Here is a 25,597-nt window from a genome sequence, read left to right on the forward strand (position 1 = left end):
CATTCAGGTTTGACTAGGGGTAGCTAGACCTCATCCCTGTGAGGATAATGCCCTGGCACAAGGGCTGGTCTTAACCCCGCCCGCCTCGGTAGGGGAACTCTTACTGTTGGCTTTACATGCCGGCTTTCTTCCTTTACGTCTCATGCTAACATGCTCATGTTTTTTTTTTTTTTTGCAGAGATGCAGGGCAACACGAAGGAAATGTTGTTGGAGATGGCGAAGTCCTGGAAGAGGACTCCAGGTGAGGGGCTGCCACAGAAATAGATGCCAAGAGAATCTGCTGCCGAGAAGGTACCTCGGCCGAAGGCTCTTGCTGGCGCCTAGAAGACAAAAGGGCCTGTCGAGGCCGGGAAAGGGAAGGAGCCTATAGAGGTCGAGCAGAGAAAGGAGCCTATCGTGAAGCTGAGGGCTGGTAAATCCGACCTGAGGAGGAGAGAGCACGTCAGAGGCCCTGGGTATTACCCCATGGGTCAAGTTAGTCAAGTGCACACGAGGGGGTTGGACGAGGCCTGAGGAGAGAGCTCAGACGAGGTCACACGAGAGTAAGAGAGCTTAAGAGCAAGAAAAAGCCAAGTGTCCTTACATGAGGAGAGAGCTCTTTATATATATTTTAGTTTTTTTTTGCTTCAAACAATTTAGGGGGTTTGGTATAAGGCCTATCTACCCCTTGAAATAGGTCAAACCCCGAAACTCTAAGTATGTCACGTATTGGTGACTAGACCTGTTCATGGGCCGGGTAGCTCGACGAGCCAACCTGTTCTAAGTTGGGCTTAGTCATAATTTTAGGCCTGTGGGCTCGGCTCGGGCTTTCTCAAAAAAGTCTGGCCTGAACCCAAGCCCGACTTGATACTATGTATTAAATAATAAAAAATATATTTTATTTAATAAAAAACATATATACTATATTTTTTCTTTGCTCTCCTCTTTTTTTTTTTTCAAGTAATAGTGAGATGCTTATTATTTTTGAGTTTTGAAGGTTTTTAATATAAACAAAACGCTTTTTTATTGAATAAAAAAAGAAAAAAAATTATGTTTTCAAATTTCTGGCCAGGCTCGGGCCTGGGCTTTGGGCTTTATACGAGGGCCAGGTTTGGGCTTAAGACCTAGGCCTGATGGTCGGGCCAGGCTTAGGCTTGGGCTTGGGCTTGGGCCTGAATGTATTCTGTTGATACATAGGCAAAGCTTGGCCTGAACCCGGCCCGACCATGAACAGGTCTATTGGTGACCCACTGATACAGTATGACCAATATGTTTTGAAATTTTGATCCTGAACTGACTGATTTGTCAAATTAAACTTTGATTTGAGCAGGCAGGGAAATCCAGGTCCCCCTGGAGTAGAGGAGTATTTAGTGGTAAAGATGGTTACATTGTTGCTTTGTTTTCAGAACCAGCTGGTGTTGAGGACTTTGAAAGGCTGAATTCCTTGATGTACTTCAAGGGGTGCAGATAGCAAGATAAATGAGTTAAAGGATTCTGTAGTATGGGCTTACAGGGATGGAGTCAAGAACTTCAAATGATTAGCCAGCAATATGGCCTTAAGGATACACTGGGTACAAAGGTTGCCTAATGGAATGGCTGATACCTTAGCCAGGCAAGGGGTTAATAGGGATAAACTGTTTTGGGCTTAGTTGTATCTTGATCTCTTGATATTAATCATATGTGAGAAGGTGCAGATTGCACCTCTCAAGGGGATGCTTGTATTGTACGTACATATTGTTGCTCAATAATTAATGAAGTTTTAAGTTATCTATCAAAAAAGGGTTATCTATAAAAAAAGGGTTAAAAACAACAAATGAAAGGACTGATTTCCCGCTATGCTATGCTGAAAGTAATGGAACCATAGAGGAGACAAAATGTGATTGAATATGTTATTTGTAGAGAAAAGAAAACAAAATGAAGGGGTGGAGCCCTTCTTCTAGTTAAAGTTAGAATGGCAAAGAGTAATTAGTTGATTATGGAGAAAGAAAACCAAGACAACATTTTTTGTTGCTTATGGAAATTAAGAGAAAAGTAGAAAAGCCTCTTTGAACTTTTGAAGAATAATTGATGAGGGCCACTTGTTGAAGCCATACTATAACAAGTCTATTACTTTTCCATTATTGTTGTGTTTTCCGTAAATCCATTTTTTTGATTGGTTGCTGCTTGCTTTATTTTTCTGATAAGTAAGCTTGCTTTATATTAATTGGTGGTAAATTTGCCCTAAAACAATTTTATAAAACTCGTAAGTTAAAAAATTGTCTTTTATGATGCCCTTCCTACCTTTTTACCCCTATTTATACAACATGACAGGGTTTGGCTACACAATACCTAATATTTATATACCTACATTGGAAACACTGAATTGAGGTATCTATATGTATATATATGTGCGTATTTTTATGTTTTAGGATGCTGATAATATATAAAATGATATTAGGGAGTAGGGACTAGTTGATGGTTCTACTGTAAAACTTGTCTGTTTCTACTTTCTAATGTCATGTTTATGTAGGCAAATTTACTATCAGAAGTTGATCTTCAAGGAGTAAGTTGGCATCAACATAAGCATATCTTAGCATTTATCTCTGGGCCAAATCAAGTTACAATTCGTGATTATGAAGATTCAGGTCAGTATCTATATATGTTTGATTGTGGAGTGATTGCTTTCATTCTTCTTTGTTTTTCTTCTGCCAGTGGAGTTTCTCTTATCCAATAGTTTCTAATGGCATTCCACTGAAATCTAGTACTTTAATACCAAGTGTTTCTTGTGAATAGATGGAAAGGATCCATGCATTTTGACCAGTGATTTACAAAGAGATGTTAAGATTCTCCAATGGAGGCCAAATGGTGGGAAGACACTATCTGTAGCATGCAAGCGAGTATCTTGATAATTCTAACACTCCCATTGTTATTTGAGTTATTTCTTTTTAACTGTATTCTATTAGTGAGTGCTGTAAGTTTTAAACTTATATGATTTCATTGAAGAATTAAACTGGATTTTTTTTATTTGCAGAGGTGGAATTTGCATTTGGTCTTCTTCTTACCCAGGAAATGCAGCTTCTGTGAGATCAGGAATTGCCTCTTTTGCGGGTACCCTCCCTAGAGGTTCAGGAGTTAGATGGACTCTTATTGATGTTCTTAGAAGTCCTAAAAATGAGCAAATTACTGCACTCTCATGGAGTTCTGATGGAAGATATCCAACCCTGCTCGGCTACTCCCTGTGCCATTTATCTTATTGCAGTGCATTTCTTTTTCTCCGGTTTTCTGAAAATTGATTTCTTTTTTGTATTGATGTATTACAAATATTAGGAGCCATTGCTTGGTTTAATGGTGAAGTCTTAGACTGACAAGTGTTAGAATGAGGGTTCAAGTCTGAGAGTGGCCACCCTGTGCATAAAAATTCCAAAGGTTAGGTCCGTATCTGGTCCACCCTTCCAAGACTCCAGATGGTTGGGACCAACATTGGGTAAAGGCCTTTGATGTATTATAACCAATGACAAAAATTATTTAGATGCTTTTCTCTCTTTACACCTCAAAATGGAACATACTCTTGTTCTCCACTCTGATTTTTTTTTGGGGGTTTAAAAGCCATGTCCTTGATGTGCTTTACTAATCCTTGCTATAGATTGCTTTCATTGTCTAAACTTTCATTCATTTCCAATACAATCCATTCATTCCTTTTATCTATAATAAATAAATCAAAGCATCTAACAAGGGTTTATAAACTTGTGCCTTGTGAATTCTAATGTTGTTGGAATTCATTCATTTCCATGGAATTAGTATGTTACCTTTTGTTTCCAAAGTCATTTTTTTTCTGGTGCTCCAACCCAAAAAAGATGAAAACCTTGACATATTCTCAAATATTTGGCTTCTGCTTCACATGAGAGCTCGTCATTCACAATATGGGATGCTGCTCAAGGTATAGAAACTTATTTTTAGCTCTCTGTTTAATATCCATCAAATTCCTATGTCATGCTTATCCGGTTTTCTCTACTACAATTAAAGAAAAAAAATTAGGACTTAGGAGAAGTCTTTGTTGTATTGAATTGAGCTATATTCTAATGAATAGCTTGTTTGATGAACTATGTAGTTAAAATGAATTTGGCTGTTTTTGTCTTGCCACATGACATTCTTTTTTTAACATAGATTCCATCCATTGACTGACATGACGTGCTATTGCCATAAGAAGTGAATGTTATATGCAACCATAAGCTGCTCTTTGGAATAAGAAAAACAAGATCAACAGAAGCACACAGACTCAAAGGCAAATGTCTAAAATGTTGAGATATATTCATTGACCTTTTGTGGATTAATTGGGCAATAGGAGACCTTATCCAGATATTAACCAAAGAAAGAAAATTTCATTTTGTGCTACATATGACCGAGGTTCAAAATATCGATACACCCTGAAACGCCAGAGTGTGCGTATTGGGGGTTTGAGTAACACTATTTATTTTTAGTTTTTTTTCAAAATTTTGTACAGGGCCAGTCTTAGCAAGGCCTATCCCCTGCTTATGTTAAAATTTTAAAATAATCAATATTGCATATTGGGGTGGGGCTGATACGATACACCCCAATATGTTACGAAATGTGAACCTTGCGTTCAACAACTAGCACCATTACAGGAAATGCTTGTGGTCTCACTCAAAATGAAAATAAGGTAGACAAGGTGTAATCGTCATACACAATTACAAAAAGCTTGAAGGTGGATTTCTGTAAATTTGAAAACATGCCTTGTGGAGTACTCAACAAACTGGCCCTTCAAAAAAGAATTGATCATGTTACCCTCCTTGTTTATCCATGGAGCTCATGTTCTATTGTTGAAGCATTGAACAACGAATTCTGATTCATATGGGTATGCTCAATCTTTGTATGTTTTGATCTTCATCAATGTTTAAACTGCATGGTGTGCAACTTGTGGTGAAAGACATATTCAAGCCTTAGTTCTTTAGCAAAAACAATCAGAGGCCAAGTCTGGAACCAAAGTAACATAGAAGAAAAACTTAATGTACAATCATATGCAAAACAAAACATAAAGGGGGTTGTAGTCTCTAGAAATCATCATGGGTATACCCTACAATCATGGATCTTAAATTCAATATCTATGGGCATTTCACTATGTAGAAATGGAGAAATTTCAGAGATATTTCACTGATTCCGCTAAGGCATTTGGGAAATCTAGAAAATCAAGGAAGTTTTCTAGAAGCATGGAATTAGTTAATAAACCTTAAAGGAATCATTAGAAGTATGATTGCACATTTAAAACTCAAAAAACCATAGGAGAAAATTAAGAAACTTTAATAGGTATCTTTCTTTGTGTCTCCCTTTTAGTCTTTTAGCCATCTTCTCTTCCTTAAATATTTCATTGACTTGCCATTTTGATTTTTATCTATTTTGTTACTATATATTTTGATTAGATTGAGGGTCCTTTTTTTTGTAATTGTATCATCATCATCCATGCCTTATGCCATCTATATGGGGTCAGCTATATGAATCCGGTTTTTCCAATTGACGATTCACCTAACTAACTAACAAGTCACAATTGGTAATTCTATTATTGGTAAGAATAAGATTTCAGATATAAGTTAGCCTATTATAGGTGCACCAAAGCAGACTATTGGGGATAGCTCTTATCTTTTCAGTTTCAGACATAAGTAGCAACATTTTTTCATTTTTTTTCATTTTTTTTATATTTTGGTAATAAAGTAGCAACAGTTCAAACTATTAAATGTCACCTAAAACAACTTCCTTGGAGAAGTTGGATAGCAGTGGCTAATACCTCTTTTAGGAAAAATAGAATTTTGGTGGAACGGACACCTCCTCTGGAGGGTGTCGTTAAGCTGAACTTTGATGGGAGTAGCCAGGGTAAATCCATGACCTTTGGGTATAGGAGGGATTCTAAGAAATAAGGACAGCAACATTATTTCCTTGTTTTCGGGCCTAGTGGGAATGGGGCACTCTACAAGGGCGGAAATACTACTAGCTACTGTGCAAGGGATCCAGATTGCGAACCAGTTTGTGGTGGGGCATTTACTAATTGAAGGTGATTCTCCGGTGGTGGTGGGGTGGCTCTTGAACCCAGATTCTGTTGTTTGGGGCTATAGTGACCTCCTCATAAAGGTGAAATGCCTAACAAGCAATATGATAGTGTTCAATGGGTGAGCAGATCAGTAAATGCTGTGGCTGATTCTTTAGCCAAACAAGGGGTTTCTTGGGATTGTCTTTATTGGGCTACTTTGTAACTTGTTCTAGTTGAGTTTGAGAATCAAATCTGGTGCCTCTCCTTGGGATGTTTGTAATTCTTAAACCTTTTGATTAAAAATATTTTTCAATCATTCATAAAAAAAAAAGGAAAATGGTCTCCTATTGAGCTCAACTTGATTGCTGATAGTCAAAATAAATATGAATCACAGAATTGATCTTTTTTTTTTTTTTTTTTTTTTGACTCAAAATGTTGTTCTTAGAAGTGATTTTGTGGTGCTGAAAAGTCAGCTTCGAAGATAATTTTTTTTTGGCCCAATACTTTTCAAATACTCATATGGTGGTTACTTGAAATGATGCCAATGGCACTAAGTCTTGCATTTCATTCTGCATAGACAATATTTCTTACCAGTTACCACCCTCCAAATGTTATATTTTAGTGTCTCATGGAAAACAAATTTGGTATATGCATTTTGATATTAGAGATTAATGAGTACAATTTAGAGCATTATGTTTATTTTGTATATCTATTATTGGATGCATTTTTTCTTACTATTTTTATGTTAAACAGGGTTGGGAACACCTATTCGACGGGGATTAGGTGGTATATCAATGCTGAAGTGGTCACCAACAGGAGATTATTTCTTCACTGCCAAATTGTATGGAAATTAACTTAATTTTTCAGTTGCATGGCTGTTAATCAGAGTGCTGCATGTTTGAGTTTATGATACCAAAGTAGATGATTTTGTATTGTTACAGTGATGGAACATTTTATCTTTGGGAAACAAACACATGGACATCAGAACCTTGGTCTTCAACTGGTGGTTTTGTCACAGTAAGTGAAAATGATAGTTTTTGTTCTCTCTACTTCTTTCGTTTACCATTTTGATTAATAACAGATACCCACCCTTTGGTTTCTGGAAATTATAAATCCCCCTCAGGTTTCTGAACTATTTCTGCATTTACTCTCATTTGTTGATGCATACAGATAACTTCCCTTGGTTAACTTTCCCTGGAGAATCCATTAAGAGGTCATGTGATACATTACCCACCCTTTGGTTTCTGGAAATTATAAATCCCCCTCAGGTTTCTGAACTATTTCTGCATTTACTCTCATTTGTTGATGCATACAGATAACTTCCCTTGGTTAACTTTCCCTGGAGAATCCATTAAGAGGTCATGTGATACATTTACCCCTGTCAGCAATTCAGCATACCGATCAGTCATCTAAGCTTTATTCCTATTCACTTACCATTCAAAGGGTGCCCTCTAACCAATTACTCAAAGTTCCAACTGTTACAGAAACAAGAGGTAGTTATTGGGCCCCCTTCTCCATCACCTGTCTCGTTCACACTCTTTGCTAGTGCAAATTTTGCTTTCCAAAAACTGATGTGAAATTTCCACTACCTTCTTCCTACATCAATTTTTATCTCTTATAAAATGGAAACTACATCATCTTGCTGCTTACCAAACTCTCAAACAATTAACCCTCTTTCCTCCATTCTCTTTCATGAAGGTGGGAATCACATCATCTTACTTCCTATTTCACTTCTAATTAAAAAAATAGCCAAATGTGAAGCAAAAATAAACCCAAATTTATAGTCAGACTATTTGCACTACCATGCTTTTACACTAATGCAAATTAAATTCACAATGCTAACAAACTGAGCCCAAATGGAAAACCCAATTAGGAAAACTAAAGTAGTCTATAATAAGAAAAACAGTTTATTGAGGATTTTGTGCAGATTTGTTAGTTGTTTTTGTTTAGTAATTTTTAGATAGTAAGTGGGGACCGCAACACACTTGTTGGGACCCTTTGGAGTTATTTTTTAAGTTTTTATGTGTTAGCCGCCCTATAAGGGCATATTAGTCAATATACTCATTTTTTACTTAAAGTACAATGACTAGCTATTGTTGTGCCGTGTTGTGCTGACCTGACCCATGGGCCTAGAAACCCAAGCCTGGCATGATCCATATAATCGTGCTGTGCTCAGCAGGTTTGTGTGCTGTTGTCTTGTGCCAAGCTGCTTTACAACTCAAGTACTAGGTATTTCTCTTGACAATGTTATTGCCTTTGATTCGATTAATGATGTTTCTATACCTAACATTGATGTTATGATTGATCTTGATCTTCCCATTGCACTCTGCAAGGGAAGAGAAAGTGTACAACCCGTTGCATTTCACCATCTCTTTTATAGTGCCCTATCACCTTATTCTCGTGGCTTTCTTCTCTAGATTCAGTGTCTATACTTAGGAATGTTAGTGAGGCTCTATCCAAATTTGAATGAAGAACAACTATGATAGAAGAAATAGAAACTTTGATTAAGAACTAGACATGGGAGATAGTTGATTTTCCTATAGAAAAGGAGACAATTGAGTGTTCACTGTGAAGTATAGGGCTGATGGCATCATAGAGAGGTACAAGGCAAGGTTGGTTGCAAAAGAGTATACATAGACCTATTGTGTAGATTATTTGGAGACCTTTGCACCAGTAGCTAAGATGAGCTCAGTTCATATCCTCTTGTCTCTAGTAGCTACTTATTCATTGCTGCTCTTCTAGCTTGTTGTTAAAAATGCATTTCTTAATGGTGATTTGAAGGAGGATGTATATATGTGCCTTCTAGCTAGTTTCTATGAGAATGTTGGTGAGGAAAAAGCTTGTAGGCTAAAAAAAAGTCATTATATGGTTTGAAACAGTCACCTAGGGCATGGTTTGATAGGTTTAGGGGGGCATTGATCCGTTTTGGATACACACATCTAGTTAGATCTCATTTTCTTTTTGAAGAGGAGAGAAACACTTGTGTCAATACTGATTGTGTATGTGGATGGTGTATTTGTTACAAGGAATAGTTTGAGGGAGATTGGTGGACTTAAGGATTCATTTCATAAGGAGTTTGAGATTAAGGATCTAGGTGAACTAAAATATTTTTTGGGGATTGAGGTTGAAAGATTCAAGCATGGGATATTCATCTATCAGAAGAAGTATGTGTTGGATCTACTTAGGAAACTAAGAAGCTAGGAGTTAAACCAGCTAAGACTCCTATTGACCCAAGCTACAAGATTAATGCTTTGATTGGTGAGTTGGTTAAGGATGGTGGGGAGACATCATAGGATGGTAGGCCGACTACTATATTTATGTATGACACGCTTGGACATTTTGAGTTAGTATATGCATGTTCCACGGGTTCAGCATTGGGAAGCCATTGATAGGATACTTGCATACTTGAAGAAGCATTCAGGTAGATGAATTCTATTATTAGATCATGGGAATTTGAAACTGGAGTGCTATACAGATGCAGATTGGGTAGGTTGTCTAGATGATAGGAGATTCACATCAGGGGTATGCACATTTGTGGGAGGAAATCCATGGAAGAGTAAAAAACAGTCAGTGGTGGCTAGGTCAAGTGTAGAGGTCGAAAATAGATCTATGGCCCATGTTGTTTTAGAATTACTTTGGGTTAGATCCTTGCTCAGTGAGATTGGGATAAATGTGGAGGAGCCCATGATGTTATATGGTGACAACCAAGATGCAATGAATAATGCCCACAATTCAGCTCAACATGATAGGACAAAGCACATTGAGGTTGATAGACATTTCATAAGAGAAAGGGTGACAACCAGAAAAGTTTGCTTCCTTTATGTCTCCTTTGAGTTACAGTTAGCTGATGTATTCACCAAAGGGGTTGCAAAGAACATGACATATGCAAGTTGGGAGTGTGTGACATCTACTCCTAACTTGAGGGGGAGTGTTGAGGATTTTATGCAGATTTGTTAGTTGATTTTGTTTATTATTTGTTTAGATAGTCTAGGGGTGGATACAAGCCGAGCCAAGTCGAATATTTGACTATTCGAGCTCAGCTCGACAATAAAATATTAAGCTTGAATTCGGGTTTGAGCTCGATTCGAACTAGAAATATCAGTTCAAATTCGGCTCGAATAAAAAACACTTGCATTCGAGCTCAGTTCAGCTCGAGCTCGATAACGAACCGAGCCTACTCTAGCTCGAATTCGAGCCTACCTGATATCACAAAGTCCCTATAGAAGCCATAAGAAAATCCGAAAGAAGAAGAAGAAGAAAAAGAGGAAGAGGACCACAATATAAGTGTGTGCACACCAATAAAATTAAATATAAATTATATAATTATATATGAATATTATATATAAATATAAAAATTATATATATAAGGTTCGAATAGGCTCACGAGCCTAACGAACCGAATTGCATAGCATTCGAGCTCGGTACTCAGGCTCGAATCTGATTCGAAGCTCGGTCTGGACCGAGCCGAGCCAAGCTCAAATAGCTCGTGAAAAGCTTGGTTCGTATCCACCCTTAGTGAAGACCACAACACTCTTGTTGGGATCATTTGGAGTGATGTTTTTAAGTTTTTTATGCAGTTTTATGTGTTAGCCGCCCTATAAGGGCATACTAGTCATTGAACTTATTTTTTACTTGAAGTATAAATACCAATGGGAGATGATGGCCAGATCTGATTTGCTCTTTCTTTCTTTATCAACTTCTTTTCTTCCACAAGAAACTCTTATTTTCTTTGCAGTTTTTTGGTTCAACAGATTTCTACTCAGTTGTAAGAGTTGCATTGCAGACATAAATGTCTAGGGGAAGTAGAACTTGGGAGGTATGCTGAAGCTTGGTTGTTCAACGATTGATTGGCCTTTTTGTTGTCTTGGGCTTCACCTTCAAGGTGTCCTAGATCTAGCAGCTTTTAAAATTAGTAGTAGATAAACTTTATAAGAAGCTTGATATTTATAAGATAAATTATGTTTCCTTAAGGGTGGAACCTTAGTTAGGTTTACTCTTGCTAACCCACCAGTATACTATGTTTTGGTGTTTAAAAGCCTACTGCTTGTTGCCAAGAGATTGGAAAAAATCACGAGAAACTTTTTGTTGGAGCCTAGAGAATCTAAGAGGGACCATTTGACCAGTTGGCAGACAATGTGCAAGAATAAACGAGGTTCAGGTTTGGGTAAATTAGTTCTAAAAACTTCATCTTTATTGGATAAGTAGCTTTCGTAATTCCTTTTGGAGCCAAGCAAGTTACAGTGTTCTATTATTTATGGCCTTTCTGCTTGGGTTGGGCATTAGGTTAGACCCTTTTTGATCAAGGCCCAGCTGGATGCTTGAATTCAGACTTTGGGCTTAGGCTGGGCTTTGGCCCAAACTCGGCCCACAGCTCAATAAACTTAATCAATACTTTGAAACTATGACAGAATCATGTCAAGGGAAAGTGATTTTGACACGTTAGATCTACACCTAACCAAGGGCTGAGGTTTGTTATATAGTTTATATCTTTACTCTTATGAAAAGTTATGTGAGAAGTGCAACATGGGAAATGGAGTGTAATAATTGTACATATATGCACACACAAATAAAAATTATATATATTATATATTTTGGGCTAGGCCCTGGGCCCTAGGGCTGGGCCATGGTTGACCGAGCTCAACTCAAACTTAACATCAGGCCTATATTTTGGTCTATGCCCAACCTTAATTTCCACTGATTGGGCTAGGCAGGTTGGATGCCAGTCTTAATTGTGCTGGCTTGACCCAATGCTCAACCCTACTTTTTGCTAATGGTTTGGGGTGCAAGATTAAATGCTAGAGCCACTTTGCCCGCCCCCCGCCCCCGCCCCCCCCAAGTGATTTAAAAGGTGTGCCTGAACTGTGTTTAGGCGCACAGGCGAGGCACATTTTAGGGTATGTGCCTCACCTAGGTCCTAGGTGCATCACTTTCAAAGGCGTGTGCCTTTTGAAAAATCATGCATTTTTTTTTCTGTTTTTTTTTTTTTTTTTAATGCTTAGCAGCTGGTGCTTCTAATGCACCTTTTGCTTGCTTCACTCGCTCATTGAAACTTCGAAAACCCCATGTTTGCTAATTGCTAATGTTGCTCATTTGTTCATCCCGATAACAGATTTTTTAAAAGACACTTAAAGTTATACAAACTTTTTTTCTATAGGGATTAAAAATTTAAGACCCTGATATGGACTTGTCTGGGCTTGCCTTGAGGGGCCTGGTACCAAAAGGCAGCTTGTAGAATCAGGAATGCATAATGTTTAACATCACATTTGCTATTTGAAGTAACACAATTTGGAAAAAAAATGAAGAGATGCTTACATGCTTGAATATGTTCTGTAAGTTATGCTTGATTTTATTTTTATGTTTTCATTTTAAATATGTTTACTCGTTATGTTTATGTATTTTAACTTGAGATAATAGTTTTTGTAAAACATTTATTTTAAAATTTAAGTTTATATTTTTAATTATTATTGTGTTTTATATTTTGCATTTTTTGATTTTTTTGACTTTTTGGCATTTTTTTTTGAATTTTTACCATTTTTTTGCATTTTGCGCCTTGCTTCAAAAGGGCGTGCACCTTGCCTTGCGCCTCATGCCTCAGGTGCAAAATGGCCCTTGTGCTTTATCTGTTCTATTATTCTTTTCCACACTTCATTAGATATGATGTTTGATCTAGTAATAGAACCTGTTAAAGTTATTAGGTAGCAGGGTTAAGTCTTTTTACATATTGTTTATATTCTCCTTTGTCTTTATCTGTTTTTATTGGAAGAAATAAAAATGATTTGACAGAAAGATTGAACCTTTCTCTTGTTCTCAGTCTCCTCTCCTTCTCTTTCTCTCCTCTTCTTTCAATTGGATTGATATTCAATCCTTTTTCTCTTATGTTTTTTCTTTGTTTACTGGCTGTTTGTGGAAGATTTACACAACCAAATTTTTAGAAGTTCTGCGGTACGGAGATTTTCCTTTAAATCTTATTTTTTTTCTTTGTTTACTGGCTGTTTGTGGAAGATTTACAGAACCAAATTTTTAGAAGATCTGTGGTACGGGGATTTGCCTTTAAATAATCAGTTCCCTTATCCTTATCCCATTTCCATTCACAAAAATTTTCCTATCTCGCAATGTGTGTCCTCTTCCGAATAGGGGTTAGTTTGGAATTTTGGGTCTGAGAAGGGGTTTAACTATAAGGGATTTGGAAATTTCTATGTTTCTTCACTTGTTGCATTATTGGAAAGAGTGCATCTGGATAATTTTTGGATTTTACTGTTGTGTTCCTATGAAGCTATTTGGAGTGGATCTATGCCCCACAAAACTAGTTTTTTTTTTTTTTTTCTTTCTCTGGAGATATTTTAAATGTTCAAAGGTTATAAGGAGGAGACTGAGCAAAATTTCTTGGATAAAGATTGAAGGGGAAAGGAAGAACGTTGGGAGTGGGTGACCTTCAGGTATGTTAGAGGGAAGGAGAAAGTCATTCTGAAGATTGCCGAGGAGCGCACTGATTGTGGTGTTGTCTGAAGCGCATGTTTGTCGCGGTCAATCTGTGGTGGATGTTGAGGTTGCGACCAATGATTTAAAAGGCGTGCCTAGGCGCACTGGCGAGGTGCATTTTAGGGCATGTGCCTTGCCTAGGTCCTAGGTGCAGCAATTTGTTTTTTTATCAGCAAAAGAAAATTTAGTTATTTATTAAACTGAAAAAACAGATTACAGTTTCTTTATCTACTCTGCACTCCAGAGTATTACAATATACAAAGAAACCCAGATTATGTAGATCAACATCCCATTGTTGTAATACAGCCAGCTATAATTTAGCCCAAAATAGAGTAGGTCTATCAACTCCCTGTTTTCCTGGAGTGTCTGCCAGTCCATTCACTGTCCTTTTAACCCATCCGAAAGTAGAGTTAAATCTCTTAGCAAGAAAGTCAATCTCCCTAAATGCAAATCTGTACTAACATGGTGCTGAGTTTACTTGCTTTGCCCAAGCAATGACTAGAAGCGAGTTCCCCTTCACTTCCAATTCTCTAGCTTCTAATTGTTTTGCTAATTTCAAGCCTTGTAAGAGTGCCATCCTCTCTGTCTGAACTGAGTCTCCATACCCAATTGGTCCTGAGAACAAAGCCATGACTTTCCCATTGTGATTTCGAAATATTCCCCCTATTCCTGCTCTCCCAGGGTTTCCAAGGGAGCTGCCATCAAAATTTAGCACTTTCAAAAGGCACACGCTTGGTGTGCTTAGGCGTCCTAATAAAGTATCTTCTTAGAAGGCAATTAAAATTATAAAATCAATTTTTTTGTCCAAGAATTAAGAATTTAAGGCCCTAACATGGACTTCTTTGGGCTTGGTACACAGGTGGCGTGTAGAATCAGGAATGCCATATGTTTTACATCACAATAGCTACTTGAAGTAGTGCAATTGAGCAAAAAAAGCGACTGTGGGTTTTACATGTTTGGAAATGTTTTATATGTTTGATTTTATTTTTAAATTTTCATTTGAATACGTTTTACATGTTATGTTTATGTCTTTTAATTTTAAATAATATGATTTTTAAAACATTTATTTTAAAATTTAAGTTTATGTTTTTTATTAATATTATGTTTAATATTTTTTGTCTTTTGCATTTTTTTTGAATTTTTTAGCTTTTTTTGAATTTTCTGACGTGTTTTTGATTTTTTGGCATTTTGCACCTTGCTTCAAAAAGGGGCACACCTTGCTTTATGCCTTGCGCTTCAGATGTAAATTGCCCCTTGTGCGTTTTTTGCGCTTTTAAAACACTGGCTGCGACATTTAAGGAAAATGTTAGTACATTGTCTTTGTTTCCTATTTCTGATGTGAAAGGAGATTTCTCTAATGTGTCTATTGAGATCCATAAAGAAGAAAAGATTGGGCTGAAAGAGAGGGAGGACTTTAGAGAGGTTGCTGCTGCTGATTCAAGAGGCAAATCAGGGTTTGGCAATGGAGGAAATGTTGACTTTGATGTGGTCTGTTGTGCCCTGCCCCAAGCTGAGGGCGATGATGCTGAGCACTGGCTATTTGAGGAGGTGATGATTGGAAGGTTAGGCATGGATTTGGGTAGGAGGGACGAGGCTGGAAAAGATCTCGGGGTAGCTGAATCAGTAACCTGACCTCAAAAAAATCTCATGGAGTTAATGGAGTGAGATACATACGGCTGGTCCAACAAGAACTACAAGAGGGTATATAAGAGAAGAGGAAGTAAGACTGTTGTTTCGACAAGCGAAGCAGTTGTTAAGGAGAACTTTCAGGTTTTCTCCAATATGGGTACAGGTGGGGACTCTTCTGCATGAAGAAATTATGGAGATTGGATCTGCTTGTTTTGCGAGAGTTTCTAATAAGAGCTCTGAAAAAAGGGTGGACAGATTTCGAAGAATTTTTTACATTGAGAAAGCTGCTGGAAAAGATGTAGAGATTGGTAAAAGCCTTGGCTTGTTCTTCCAGGGTGGTGAGGGGTTTTCCGGGTAAGCCTTTGAAGAGTTTGAGAGGAGGAAGAGGAAAGAAAGCTTAAAGAAAGGTTTAATTGGAGGAGGAGAGATGTGGGATGAAGATGATGATGGGCAGGGGGAAGTGTTTGATCTTTATTTTGCTAGAATTCTGTAGTATCGTGTTGATTGGTATCAGTCTGTGTCTCGGTTTTGTTTTTCCTTCTCCCGGGTGATAACTTGTGACCTTCCTCTTGTATTCTCTTTTTGTTTTTTCTAATGGAATTCTTATTTACTTTTCAAAAAACTTTTTACTTGCGAAAACCTGCAGAAGAGAAGGCTTTTTTTGGTATCTTTCACCTGACGTGTGTATCCCTTGCAAATGAAGTTATAAGACTACTTTCAATTTGCTAACCTCTTTCCCATTTGCAATCAATATTTGAGAAAAATTCTCTTCTTTATTTGGCTATAGGTAATACACTGTTTGCCTTATTTCTAGCTATAGGAGTTAAGTTGGTTATTACCTTGTTTTTGTCTTTATTGTAAAGGTAAGTGCCATTTTGCTATATGATCAAAGAAACAATTCAAAGTTTTGTGTGGATGTGGCTTGAGAAAAATTCTAAATGAAAAATGGGCAAACATCTTTAGAATATAAAATTTATTATTTAAGGTTAATATTGCATCTAGGAGGCAGGGAGGGAGGGAAGGTGAAGGAAAGGGAGGGAGGGTAATAAGCAAGCAACCATTCCAAGTTTTAGTTGGATGTGGCTTGAGAACAATTTTACTAGAAAAATTGGCAACATCTTCAGAATATAAACATTAATCATTTCAGGTGAATATTGGGGTTTGTAACACAGAATCAAGTTTGGAATTTGCTTTTACCTTTTAAATGGATGAGAAGGAGCTAGGGAGGGAGGGAACATCTTCAGAATTTAAACATTTATCATTTTTTTTTGATCATCAAAGGAGAATATTATTTGAAATTAAAGTTAAAAATTTTACAACTTTGTGTATGGGACTAGAAGTCCCACACTATTACATATTTCTGTCCCTTTTTACATTGCAGCCCAAAACAATTGTTGCCTCAAAGCCCCTTATTTAGCAAGATAATCAGTTAGCCCATTTGCACTCCCTCTAACCCATTTGAATTCTGCCTCTACCTCCCTTGCAACCTTTTCCACTTCCCTTATCACTTGTTTGAGTAGAAATCACTATTTGCTAATTCAGTCAAGCTTCTTGTGAGAGAAAAGGGGGGAAGGTGAAGATTTCAGCAGTAGAGAAGGAAGGAGAAGAAGAAAAGAGTAGGAGGTCAACTAGAGTTATGAGCAAGTTAACCCTAGCCGTCAGCCCCTCATTATATTTATATTTAACTTAAAGATGAGATATTACAAGGATGCCCTTAGTAGGGCGGCTACTAAAACTCAATAGTCACAACTTAAAAAAAATAAAAACTAATGGGCCTCGGCCCAACAACTTCCTAATTAAATAAAAACAAACTAAAGACAAACCGGGCCTCTCAACAAAACAAACCGGCCCACTCAACACTCCCCCTCAAGTTGGGAGTAGATGTCACACATTCCCAACTTGCGTAGATCATGCTCCAACTTGTTCTTTGCAACACCCTTTGTGAGAACATCAGCGATTTGCATATCACAAGCAATGTATGGAAGACATACTTCTCCAAAAGTTACCCTTTCTCTTATAAAATGTCTATCCACTTCGATGTGCTTAGTTCGGTCATGCTGGACTGGGTTATGGGCAATGTTAATTGCTGCCTGGTTATCACAGTATAGCATCATGGGTTCTTCTGCCTGTAAACCAATTTCTTCTAACAGAGAACGGATCCAGAGAAGTTTTGAAACTCCATGGGCCATGGCCCTGTATTCGGCTTCAGCACTTGATCTTGCCACCACTGTTTGTTTCTTATTCTTCCATGAGACTAGGTTACCCCCAATTAGGGTGCACGCTCTTGAATCTCCTGTCATCAAGGCATCCTACCCAATCGACATCTGTATAAGCCTCTAGTTTCAACTATCCATGATCAGTAAACAATATGCCTCTGCCTGGATGTCCCTTCAGATAAACAAGGATCCTTTCAACTGCCTCCCAATGCTGGACTCGTGGGGCATGCATGTATTGACTTACTACACTCATTGCATAGGAGATGTCTGGTCTTGTCATACACAAGTATAGTAGCCGACCCACAAGTCTCTGATATCTCCCAATGTCTTTTACTGGTTCACCTTTTGTTGCACTGATTTCATGGTTTTGATCAATAGGGGTGCTAATTGCCTTTGTTCCAAGCTTCCCTGTCTCTTGAAGAAGGTCCAAGACATACTTCCTTTGAGAGATAAAAATTCTATGTTTCGATCTTGCAACTTCGATGCCTAAGAAGTATCTTAGTTCTCCAAGATCCTTAATTTCAAATTCCTTATGTAGGTTCCTCTTCAGACTATTAATCTCATTCAGATCATTCCTAGTGACAACAATATCATCCACATAAACAATTAGGACTGACACCAAAGATCCCCTGCGCTTCACAAACAAAGTGTGATCGGATTGAGTTTGAGTGTAGCCAAAATCAATCAAGGCCTTTTTTAATCTATCAAACTATGCTCTAGGAGATTGTTTTAAGCCATATAGTGACTTCTTAAGCCTGCATACCTTTCCCTTTTCAGTATCACTTTAGAAACCAACAGGAAGATCCATATACACTTCTTCTTGCAGATCCCCATTTAGGAAAGCATTCTTCACATCCAGTTAAAACAAGGGCCAAGAGTATGAGGCAACAAGGGAAAGGAGTATCCGAATGGAGGTCATCTTTGCAACTGCGCAAAGGTTTCTAAATAATCAATGCCATAGGTTTGTGTATATCCTTTTGCGACAAGTCTTGCCTTGTACCTCTCTATACTTCCATCTGCCTTATATTTTACTATGTAAACCCATCTGCATCCAACTGTCTCCTTGCCTTCTGGTAGGTCCACAATGTCCCATTTCTGATTCTTAATCAAAGCTTCCATCTCTTCCTATATAGCTGTCTTCCACTCAGGTTTGGAGAGAGCCTCACTAACACCCTTGGGTATAGACACTGAATCAAGAGAAGAAAGAAAAACACGATAGGAAGGAGAAAGTCCACTATAGGATAAGTACTGTGAAATACAACGAGTAGTACACTTTCTCTTCCCTTTTCTATGAGCAATAGGGAGATCAAGGTTACCGGTAATAGAGTTAGTAGGATCAATGGGAACTGAAATAGTAGCGGGATCAAGAGGAATACCTGAATCCATATCAGCCGAATCTGGAGTCTCCAAGGGATTGACAGGAAGTGGTGTGAGTTCTGCTGTAGTGGAATCAACTGCCTTGTGAAGTCTCTGTCGTGATTAATGCTGAGAAACAGAGCGAAAAGGAGGTGGCAAGGTAGGTGGCACCGGGTGGTGGTCAAGCATAGAAGGTGACACAAGGACTGGAACTGGGAGAGGGATAGACTGCTGACTTACTTCCCCAAAACACTACCCTTGAGAAGGATTCTATGAGAAGAAGTACGTGGATTCAAAAAAGGTGACATCCATGGTAACATATCGGTTCCCAAAGACTGGATCATGGTAGCGGTACCCTTTCTGATTCTCTGCATGTCCAAGGAAGACACACTTCTTTGCCTTGGGATCAAACTTCGAGTAGTGAGGACCAAGGATGTGTGCAAAGCAGACACACCCAAACACCTTGAGAGGAACATGAAACATCTCCCCCTGAGGAAAAATAAGGTTGAATGGAGTGCGGAATCCAAGTATACGAGAAGGCACCTTGTTAATCAGATATACTGCTGTGAGAACTACATCACCCCAAAACCGAATCGGAACCGTAGATGTGATCATCATGCTTCTTGTGGTCTCAACAATGTGTCTGTTCTTCCTTTCTGCAACACCATTCTGTTGTGGATTGTAGGAGTAGCTACTCTAATGGACAACACCATATTCTAACAAGCACGAGGCAAGATGTCTTTCAAAATATTCCCTGGCATTGTCAGATTTGAACACTTTTATTCTTGTTCCAAACTATGTTAGTATCATCTGATGAAATTGTCGCACCAAGGATGGTACTTCATTGTAGGATTTCATCAGGTAAATCCATGAGTATCGAGAGAAATCATCCACAAATAGGAGAAAATAGCGATAGCCTCCCATAAAAGGAACATGTTAAGGACCCCGGACGTTCGAATGAATAACATCAAAAGAAGAACATATTTTATTACTAGGTTTAAAAGAATGTCTACAATGCTTTCCGAGTTGACAACCTTCACACTCCAGACTTGACAAACTAACAGACTCAAAAAGTTTTGGAAACAAAGAACTCAAAGAAGAAAAAGACAAATGGCCCAAACAATTATGCCAAAGCATAATCTGACTCACAGATCCTGACTCACTGTCCCTGCTAACATGATCACTCTGGTGAGGGGGAACATCCAGGAGGTAGATTCCATTCACTTCACAACCACTCCCAATCGTCCTCTTTGAATCTAGATCCTGCAAAATACAACGTCCAAGAGAAAAAATTACTAAGCAGTTCAAATTCTTAGTCAAACTACTAACAGATAACAAATTTGCGCTCAATCTGGGAACATGAAGGACAGAGGGTAAACAAATAGAATCATTAATCTTGACAGATCCCTTCCCAGCAATAGGAACATGGGATCCATCAGTAGTGGAGACCCTATCTATGCCAGAACAGAGCTGGTAAGAGGAAAAAATAGTGGAGCTATGGCTCATGTGCTTTGAGGTTCCAGAATCTATAACCCAAGGAGGTCCCTCCTTACCTGAAGTGGAAGTTTGAGGTTCCAGAATCTATAACCCAAGGAGGTCCCTCCTTACCTGAAGTGGAAGCATAATTTGCAGTGACGTGTGAACTACCTGTGTGAGCAAAGGAGGTAGAGTGAGCTCCACCAGTGCCACCTATACTTTGTTGTCCGCTTGCGGCTGAACTGGAACTAGCTGTATCCCGCTGGTTCAGAAGTAGCCCATACCTCTCAAGTTCGGCCCTTACTGCAGCAACTGCAACAAACTCCAAAGCAGCAGTAGTAGGAGGGGCCGAAGTGTTACCGGTAACTGCCATGTGCGCATTTCCCTTCTTATTTCTCAATCTAGTCAGCACAAGATGTGGGTGAAGCTTCCAGCAAGTATCTCTTGTATGTTTAGGCTTCTTACAGTAGTCACAAACCAAGTCTCTTTTGTCTTCCTTCTTGATCTCATCGCCACTTTGTTTAGGTTTCACAGCACTTACCATGGCAGATTGATAAGAAATTTGGGTTTTCATCATCACATCCCTCCTGCACTCCTCCCCTGACACAAAAGCATATGCTTGGGAGAGAGCGACACTATCCTTGGAAAGAAGATGCTGTCGTGCAATATCATACTCAGGGTTAAGGCCAACAAAGAATTCAAACACCCTGTACTTCTCTAAATGTCTTTGATAAGTAGCTGCATCCTTGGTGGTTTCCCAAACAAAGGTCTCCAAATGGTCAATCTCCTGCCATAGGGTCTTAAGGGCTGGAAATAGGCTGCAACAGATCTATCTCCCTGCCTTGTAGCAATAATCTGATTTCCTAGTTGGTAAGCCCTAGCAACATTCTCCCTTTGTGAATAGGTTTCTGCAACTCCATCCCATATTTCCTTAGCAATATTTGCCCATAAGAAATTTTTACTTATATGTGGCAACATGGAATTACACAACCAAATCATCACCATATAATTTTCCTACACCCACTGGGAGTTGCTAGTTTCGGGTTTCACCTCTTCACCATTGATATATCCTAATTTCTCACGAGCCCCAATGGCCATCTTTGTAGATTGTGACCATTCCAAGTAGTTTGCACCATCAAACCTAACTGTAGTAATGGTTCCAGCCCTGAAGGGGTCCCCAACACCCCCTCCCACAGGTTTCATTTCACTCCCGGGCTTATTTTCAACTCTATGGCCCTCCATGCTTCTCAAAAAAGGTAAAGAAAATAACTAAAAATTGTAGCAAGATCAAACAAGACACCTTTTGGAACCAACAACCCTTTCTTGGTGTCCTGGGCTTTCTTCCACAAAAGATTCCTTTTCTATGGGATGAGAGAAGAGAGAGAAAAGACAACCACCCTCTCTAGAAGCCTCCAAACCACGTGGGACTTGAATCGCCCCTTACAAAACACTCCAAGGAACCCTAAAAAACTAGGGCACCACTTCCTAGGTCAAAATTGAAGAGTCCAACAAAAACAAGACTCTTCCCCTTTCTCCAGTTTTTCCTGATTTTGATGAGAAACCCTAGAACAGCTACAGGGCACACAAATCCATCAAGAAAATCCAAAAACTGGGCTTCCTTGAGAGATTTGATCAGCCTCTTAAATCACCATGCAATTGGCCAATCTAGGGCTGCATGAGAGAACAACTTGAAGAACCTTCAACCTTCTCTGAGACCAAGTAGAAATCACTATTTGCTGATTTAGTCAAGCTTCTTGTGAGAGAAAAGGGGGGAAGGTGAAGATTTCAGCATTAGAGAAGGAAGAAGAAGAAGAAAAGAGTAGGAGGTCAACTAGAGTTATGAGCAAGTTAACCCTAGCCGCCAGCCCCTTATTATATTTATAATTAACTTAAAGATGAGATATTACAAGGATGCCCTTAGTAGGGCGGCTACTAAAACTGAATAGTCACAACTTTAAAAAATAAAAACTAATGGGCCTCGGCCCAACAACTTCTTAATTAAATAAAAGCAAACTAAAGACAAACCGGGCCTCTCAACAAAACAAACCGGCCCACTCAACAGTTTTAAAGTCCACGGAGTAGTTCTATTGTTTTTAGCCCAAAAGATGATCACCTTGGAATCCCCTTCAACCTCAATATGCCTCATTCCTAGTTGCTTGGCTATTTTCAATCCTTGTAGCAATGCCATTACTCAGCTTTTAGAGAGTTTCCCATGTCGATAGGTCCAGAGAATAATGCTAATATTCTCCTTTCAGAATTTCTGATTACTCCCCCGATACTTGACAATCCCGGATTTCCAAATGAGCTTCCATCAAAATTCAGTTTAATTCAGTTACCATCTAGAGGTTTCTATTCCATCTTTACTCTCTCTTTCATTCTTGATGATTGTGCTACTTCTGTCCAGGATCTTATAATGTCCGTGACTAAGAAATCTTGGAAAATATGCAAAGATCTTACCCAATGAGCTACTTTAACTTCGATTGTGTCAATTACCTCTTCCATTGTTCTACTCTTATCCAAGAATATTTTGTTATTCCTTGCTTCCCATATCACCCAACAAATAGCTGCCTTTGTAGCTTTCCACATAACCTTCCTTCTTTTCTTTGATTGCCTCAAAAAGTCTTAGTTGAAAAGTCCTACCACATCTTGAGGGGAAATCCACCTGCAACCAAAGAGAAGACAAAAGGATTCCCCAATATGATGCACAAAGGAACAAGATAATAATAGATGTGTGAAGGTCTCATCACTTTCCTTACAAAGGGAGCACATGTGAGGAGAAAGGCAAGCTATTTGTTGGGTGATATTGCACTTGGGAGGGAGGTTAAGCTATTGTGTCAGTGTCAGTGGAAATGTTGGTCCTCCAAATATAAGAAACATGTTGAAAATGTTGGAAATATTGTAAAATTTAGAGACAAGTGGAAACCAATGTTTGAAAATTGTAATCGTATCATAAATCATAGAGAAAGTTGAATCGAATCGTGAATCATATTGTAAAACATAAGATTATTTCTATTTTTTTACAAATTTGTCAAAATTTAAATATAAGTATGCTAAAAGACTAAATATATATAGAAAAGTGGTATTTTAAGTCATATGTCATATCTACCATATATGTGCCTAAAACAATAGAACTTACCATTTGTACAATAGAAGTCTAAGATGATATAGTCGAGTTTGACTTGAAAGTCAAATACTCCACATACAATGGCTCTTTATTCAACACATGATAGCAATGAATCAGTTTCTAGTAAGGTCTTTAAAACAAGTCACCCTTGACAAAACTAAATATAAACAAAACAAAATGACAAAGTAGAGAACCAGTTCTTAATTGAATGATTTGAATCACAATGAGTCGCACAAATCATATAAATTGTAAGATTTATGAATCAAATCATCTGATTCAAATAAAAATTGTAGGATTTTTGCAGAAAAGGATTCAACATCTGATTCAAACTATCGATATAGGGTGATATGCCGGTAGGGCATATCATCCTGTACTGGTACTTTTTTTTGTTTTTATTTTTTTCTGAATCTGGTTTAGAGGGGTCGGTCTACCCCTGAACCACTCGTCGACCCGAAACACCCCTTGTAGGGGCGTATCGGAAAGGATCCAATACAATATGTATTGGTTGATACGGGCCGTTATGTGACGATATTTTGAACCTTGGTTGAAACATTGTAAAATATGAAAAATATAGAATGATATTTTACGAAATGATAAAAGAAGCATAGCCAACCTTTTTAAATTATTATCTTGATCCAAATCATTAAAGAAAGCTAAGAAACTAAGGTTGTAGACAACAAAATATGTTCCGAAGTTTCCCTGCAAACCTTAAGATTCAGATCTTCATGATAGAATGAGTTAAAGCAAAATTTAAACTTAGAAAAGTGTAAATGGTTGTAATAGATCGACCAAATAATCTATTATACAAACAAAAACTAATTTTTAACTTAATGTTTGAAATGCACATTGAGATAGCTCAAAGTGGTAATCGTGGAAGTTAGGTGGGCAGTAACATTGTTACTCCACATATCCACGATATTGTCACCAACTTATGTTAGAATATTATCTTATACTCTACATAGTGTTGGTAGTTTTCATTGGAGAATATGTCGATTCTAGTAAAATTTCAGGTTGCTACCCATGGAAGTGAAATGGAATTATGTCGTGGAAGCTATCTCTTGTACTCCACATAGTGCTGGTAGTGTTCATTGGGGAATATGTCGATTCTGGTAAAATTTTGTGTTGTTACCAATGGAAATGGAAATATGTTGTGGAAATATTAGGGAAATTAGGGACATTTTAAACCATTTCTTTATACAGACCTGAACCTTGTTCCTATCTAATGTTGTATAAGATATTTTGATATTTTTTTATGCCTTGTCTACATTGTTCTGTTGTTTCGTCTTACCAAGTGCTGAAATTATATATTATTTACTACATACCATTATTATGTACCTCAAGGATTCTTAGTGATGCGATTCAATTTATACTAACACTCTGATTAAGTTCAGCATTTTCTGTTGCCTGCGTAAGTTTTCTATTGCGATGTTCCATGTTCTTATTGGCCTACATAACCTTTTAGTGTTGTGTAGAAGAACAAGAAAAATGTCATTTTCAACCATGTTTTTTTTTTCTGTCATCAGGGTGCAACCTGGGATCCTGATGGGCGCACGATATTGATTGCTTTCTCAGAATCTTTAACACTGGGTTCTATTCACTTTGCATCTAGACCTCCATCACTAGGTGAGGACACTTCTAATTTTTCACATTTGAGTCATTCACAATTTGTAGTTGCCATTGGTAGGCAAACAACTTTTTTTTTTATTTTTTATGGTAAGGATAATGTTTAATTAGTAACAGAAATCATTACAATGTATTATAGCCCCCTGTACAACTTTCTAGATCTTTTTCCATCATTTTTGATTGGTAATGAAAACTTTGTTAACTGAAGCAAGAAATGAACAATCATTAATAGGGTGCTGTCCAATGCATGGTAGAATATAGCACAAACATGAATTGAAGAAATTACAACTTAACCAAAGCAATATGTGTATTCATATCAGCATAACATCACTAGATGGAAAACCTGTAGAATCCATACACTTCTATATTGATTTTTATATACTTTTTCTTTGGTTTTGAAAAGACCTCAGAGGTGGCTGGAAAGGATGTGGGTTAGTGTAATGAGGACTGAACAGTATGGTCCTTGATAAAAGTGGAATCAGGATTTTTGTAGCCAACCACCATTAATTGAGAGAAGGCACTTTTAAGTTTAGCTGAGTGTGTTTGTTTTCTAATTTCAATTACTGAAAATAATTAAATACCATTTTTGCATCTCCTAATAGAATCGTTATTAATCTTTTCTTTTATGTCAACTAAAATAGTTTAGTAATTTGTAAGTGAATTACCTTGATCATCAACTTGATATTTTCATATATGCAC

The 25,597-nt window shown here is 37.9% G+C and overlaps 1 protein-coding gene across 2 annotated transcripts in view; it reads left to right on the forward strand.

Moving 5' to 3' along the window:
* LOC148852969 (Transducin/WD40 repeat-like superfamily protein) overlaps window positions 1-25,597 on the forward strand; it is a 53,723-nt gene that overhangs the window by 12,654 nt on the left and 15,472 nt on the right. For both annotated transcript variants that reach the window (XM_088945329.1, XM_088945328.1), the window contains exons 4-10: window positions 2,489-2,603; window positions 2,752-2,851; window positions 2,990-3,169; window positions 3,837-3,895; window positions 6,749-6,836; window positions 6,937-7,012; window positions 24,799-24,898. In XM_088945329.1, the coding sequence (XP_088801455.1) occupies window positions 2,489-2,603; window positions 2,752-2,851; window positions 2,990-3,169; window positions 3,837-3,895; window positions 6,749-6,836; window positions 6,937-7,012; window positions 24,799-24,898 (718 nt within the window). The remainder of the gene's footprint in view (window positions 1-2,488; window positions 2,604-2,751; window positions 2,852-2,989; window positions 3,170-3,836; window positions 3,896-6,748; window positions 6,837-6,936; window positions 7,013-24,798; window positions 24,899-25,597) is intronic.

The sequence above is a fragment of the Nelumbo lutea genome, chromosome 5 (genome assembly GCF_056320005.1).
Source record: "Nelumbo lutea isolate HS-2025 chromosome 5, American lotus-T2T, whole genome shotgun sequence".
Lineage (NCBI taxonomy): Eukaryota > Viridiplantae > Streptophyta > Magnoliopsida > Proteales > Nelumbonaceae > Nelumbo > Nelumbo lutea.